General features: G+C 36.2%; 1 protein-coding gene across 2 annotated transcripts in view; it reads right to left on the bottom strand.

Annotated features, from left to right (window-relative positions):
- TMEM59 (transmembrane protein 59) overlaps positions 1-4,306 on the bottom strand; it is a 28,643-nt gene that overhangs the window by 10,586 nt on the left and 13,751 nt on the right. Inside the window, exons 4-6 of one of the 2 annotated variants that reach the window (XM_017874523.1) lie at positions 3,143-3,295; positions 1,532-1,613; positions 554-638 (exon numbers count right to left, since the gene is read on the bottom strand). In XM_017874523.1, the coding sequence (XP_017730012.1) occupies positions 554-638; positions 1,532-1,613; positions 3,143-3,295 (320 nt within the window). The remainder of the gene's footprint in view (positions 1-553; positions 639-1,531; positions 1,614-3,142; positions 3,296-4,306) is intronic. The other variant, XM_017874524.1, reaches the window with a different exon arrangement.

The following is a 4,306-nucleotide window of genomic DNA, read 5'->3' as shown; positions in this document are numbered from 1 at the left end:
ATTCTTTTTTTTTTTTTTTTTGAGACGAAGTCTCGCTCTATCACCCAGGCTGGAGTGCAGTGGCCAGATCTCAGCTCACTGCAAGCTCCACCTCCCGGGTTCATGCCATTCTCCTGCCTCAGCTTCCCGAGTAGCTAGGACTACAGGCACCTGCCACCTCGTCCGGCTAGCTTTTTGTAGTTTTTTTTAGTAGAGACGGGGTTTCACAGTGTTAGCCAGGATGGTCTCGATCTCCTGACCTCGTGATCCGCCTGTCTCGGCCTCCCAAAGTGCTGGGATTACAGGCTTGAGCCACAGCGCCCGGCCAAATCAAGAGATTCTAACAAGAAGAATGCTCCTGTACTGTGAAAAAAAACTACCTGCCTGGGTTTTATTCAAGTAGTATGCCTATAACCTTTTAAACACACTAAAGTATCTAACGTACAACCTTGGAAGGGAAAAAGTAAACAGGTTTACTTTTGAGGTGCTAATTTTAAAATAATAAAAAGTAATGTATCTCTCTGATACAAGCCAGATTTTATCTGTTATACACACAATAAAGAGGAATACATACAGAGAGAGGCATCTTAAAAAGCCATCACTTTCTCCATCTTCAAGAAAATTCTTGTGTGCTTGTGAATTTCTCATTTGCAGATCTGCTGAAATAGTAAGGTATGAGTTTATTATACCCTACATCCCAAAACCTAGTCTCGCATGACTATTTCTAGACATATACACTTTACAGATATCCAATTGTTTTTGTTTGTGTCATCTGATACATTTTATAATATGTATCAGTTTCTCTAAGCACATCAAAACCAAATGAATATTCTACCGCATTATGAGTTTCCTGTTTTATTTTCAAATTCTTATTGGCATTGATGCTTTCTGCTTAATTACATGTGAGCTTGGATTTGGTTTATTCTAATCTAATTAAAGTTACAGATGGTCTTATGTTATGTGCTATCATTATCTACCCACTCCCACCTACCAAAATAATTAGAAGGCTAATTAAATAGTATCTAAAATAAGGTATGAGTAAATTTTACAAGGTAAGCTCTGCTTTAGCTTGATGTTTTACGTTCTTCTGAGTCAAAATTCACTTCTAACATGGAAATAAAAATAGAATGGGGACTCATACTTTTGGTATTTTTCATTATTTGGTCAATTTATTGGGAAATACCAGAATAGTTGATTAGTTCATGCTCAAAACATCCTTTGAAGCAAACTAAATGTTTTTAGAATAGTGATTCTCAAAGTGTGGCCCCCAGGCCAGCAGCATCAGCAAAATCTGGAACTTGTGAGAAAAAGAAATTCTCAGATCTTCTCCCAGACCTAGTAAATTAGAAACTCTGAAGGTGGGGCCCAGCAATCTGTGTTTGAACAAGCTCTCCAAACTCTAACACACGTGAAAGTTTGAGAACCACTGTTTTAGAAATTATCTGTTTATGTTCCATCAGTGAAAAAAAAACAAAAAAAAACACAACCAACTCTACTACAACCAGATTTGACTGCTAATGTTTTTATCTAAGCTACTTAAAATAAAACTTACAGGACATTTTGCTTAGAGATGATTCTCTCAAATTTGTAGACTCCTGCTCCAAATGTTGTGCATACTGGATTTCTGGCTTAGACTAAAATAATAATGAAAGCAATTAAGTCATTTGTACTTCTTTAGCTTTTTTTCAGTAACAAGTTCTAAAACACATCATCTCTTTAAACATTTAAATTGAGAAAGAGTAACAGAAATACTATATAAAAAATAAAACACGTTAACCACAATATATTTTAATTGCACTTCCTAAACATCAGAACCAGTGCCTTGCAAAGAAACAGATTTCTGGCAGATTTGTGTTAGTTTAACTTCCTGACAATATTTTTTTTCTTAAGGGAGAGAGGGACAAATCATGACATACTACATTAAATACTATACCTTGCAGAAATGAGTTCTAATTCTAGTTGATCAGGAATAATTTATCAGACTGCCAAAACTTTTGGCTAAACACATATTATCTCTATTTCTTCTCACATGAAACATTCCATTATTCCCTAGGTATGAGGAATCCATAAATTACAGCCAAACACTCCATACTTTACATTTTCTGTATAGTTCTGATCCTCTAGAATGGGGGTTTCTCCATCCCAGTTATGCTCAAATTCACACAGAGACACAGAGCTAATCTATCTAATGAGAAATGAATGAGGGCTTCACTCTGAGAGTCAACTTATGCTTTGATGTAAGTAGCTTTAGGACATAGAACTTGTTCATGAATTTAAAGAGAAAATTCCTGCATTTTACTTATTACCAAATTAAGCAGAGGGGACCCAAGGTTCAGGGTAGTGCTAAAAATCACATACCAGCCATACATTAAGTCACTTACTTAGCTACAGTACTTAAAAGGTTGATTTTATTACCCGAGAGGAAGACACAACATAAACTCTGTTGACTGGTAAATTTGAGGAATTCAACTACTGAATTAAAAGCATGGTAGGGTAGTACATGGGCCTTGGTGCTAAAGTGTCCTGGGTTTTAAGCTTAATTCTGTTACTTATCGGCAGTGCAACTGCAACAAGTTATTCTCACCTTCCTCATCAATAAAATAGGAATAATACAACCTCATTGAGTTCTTTGAAAATCTGAGATAATACATCTACTACAATATAACCTCCAGGGAATAACAGTTATTATCACATGGTAAATGATGAGATAGGAGACATTACCTCTCTAGGCAAAATACTTCTTCAAGAAGTTCTCTTGTAAGAGTTATGAGTAAAAGCACTATAAAAAACTAAAAATTATGTCATATTGTTTTATTTGATATCCATATGTAATCATATATGGCCACTGTTTACATTAAAAGTGTATTAATTCTTATCTCTCATATTTAAATATTTCATTTTATCAATTTAAGCACCATAAAATTTAAAAGACTCAGAGTTCTGGTTAGATAAAAACTAATGGGCTTTAGATAAGGCTTTTAATGGGCAAAGGGAAGGGTAATCAAACTGATGTCCAATATTTTAATGTGGGGCCAAATAAGTAATTCTTACTTGATAAGTATTTGTAAGTGACTGAGTATGGTTCTATGCTGAAACACCCATTTAAAACATATACATTTACTGTTGTTGGTATTTAGATGAATCCATGAAGCACTGTTGTCACCTGGAATATGACTATTTTTCCATCATCAGCTTGAAGATAAAAAGTCCATGAAGAGGTTATGAAGCTCTGTGCAGAGTCCATCATGTCACTCCAGAATGACCTCACCAGAGTTAGAGGAAAGAGTAGGTGCATTTTCGGCATCAGGGACATAAGCTAAAAATAAAATAAATAATGAGAAATGCATTATTTTTTATATATGTATATTCAAGAGAACAACATAATCAAGATTACTCAAATCCTTAATGGGACAGATACAAACAATTAAATACATCTACCATAATCTAATCGCATTAAACTCTTAGTTATCTATGCAAATTATGGTAAAGCTTAAAAACCAAGGCTACTTTAATTTGCCACCAAACACACTTACTAGCTACCTGTCACCTCTATCACAGTAACAGGCTTTTGAATTAAGTCCAAAAATAAGAAGACTCTTAAGATGTAATTAAACAAGGACCAGCAAGGCCTCAAGGGTAGAACAGGAAGGGACAAATCATATCATTCTCATCTTTAATGTTTTCTTCGAGAATAAATCATGCTATAATGAACATCAATGGAAAAGGGGAAGGAAAAAATCAATCAGAAGAATATATACATAAAATGGTAGACATCTGACAACAGGGCAGGGTGAAGGGAGTATTTATGGGCTGAGTATATGTGGTAAGCTACTGATAAGATTTTAATGGCCCGGCATGGTGGCTCACGCCTGTAATCCTAGCACTTTGGGAGGCTGAGGCAGGTGGCTCACGATGTCAAGAGATTGAGACCATCTGGGCAGCATGGTCAAACCCGACCTCTACTAAAAATACAAAAATTAGCTAGGCGTGGTGGCGCACGTCTGTAGTCCCACTGTAGTCCCAGCTACTCAGGAGGCTGAGGCAGGAGAATCCCTTAAACCAGGGAGGTGGAGGTTGCTGTGAGCCAAGATCACGCCACTGCACTCCAGCCTGGTGACAGAGCGAGACTCCGTCTCAAAAAACAAACAAAAAAGGATTTTGACAAATGATGTCATCTTTCCTCCTCCAATTCTGACTTCTTGACTTCTTTAGCAGCACTGGGCCCCTCTAAAGCACAAGCGTGGGATGCCATTTACTAAACTCTAGGGATAGCTTTGGTTCTACTTTGTTTCTTTATATGCTTTTTTTTTTTTTTTTTTTTTTTTTT

Source organism: Rhinopithecus bieti, unplaced genomic scaffold, assembly GCF_001698545.2.
Source record: "Rhinopithecus bieti isolate Rb0 unplaced genomic scaffold, ASM169854v2 scaffold_7684, whole genome shotgun sequence".
In the NCBI taxonomy this organism is placed as follows: Eukaryota; Metazoa; Chordata; class Mammalia; order Primates; family Cercopithecidae; genus Rhinopithecus; species Rhinopithecus bieti.
Note: the sequence above shows the minus strand (reverse complement) of the source record. Positions and strands in the feature narration are given on the sequence as shown.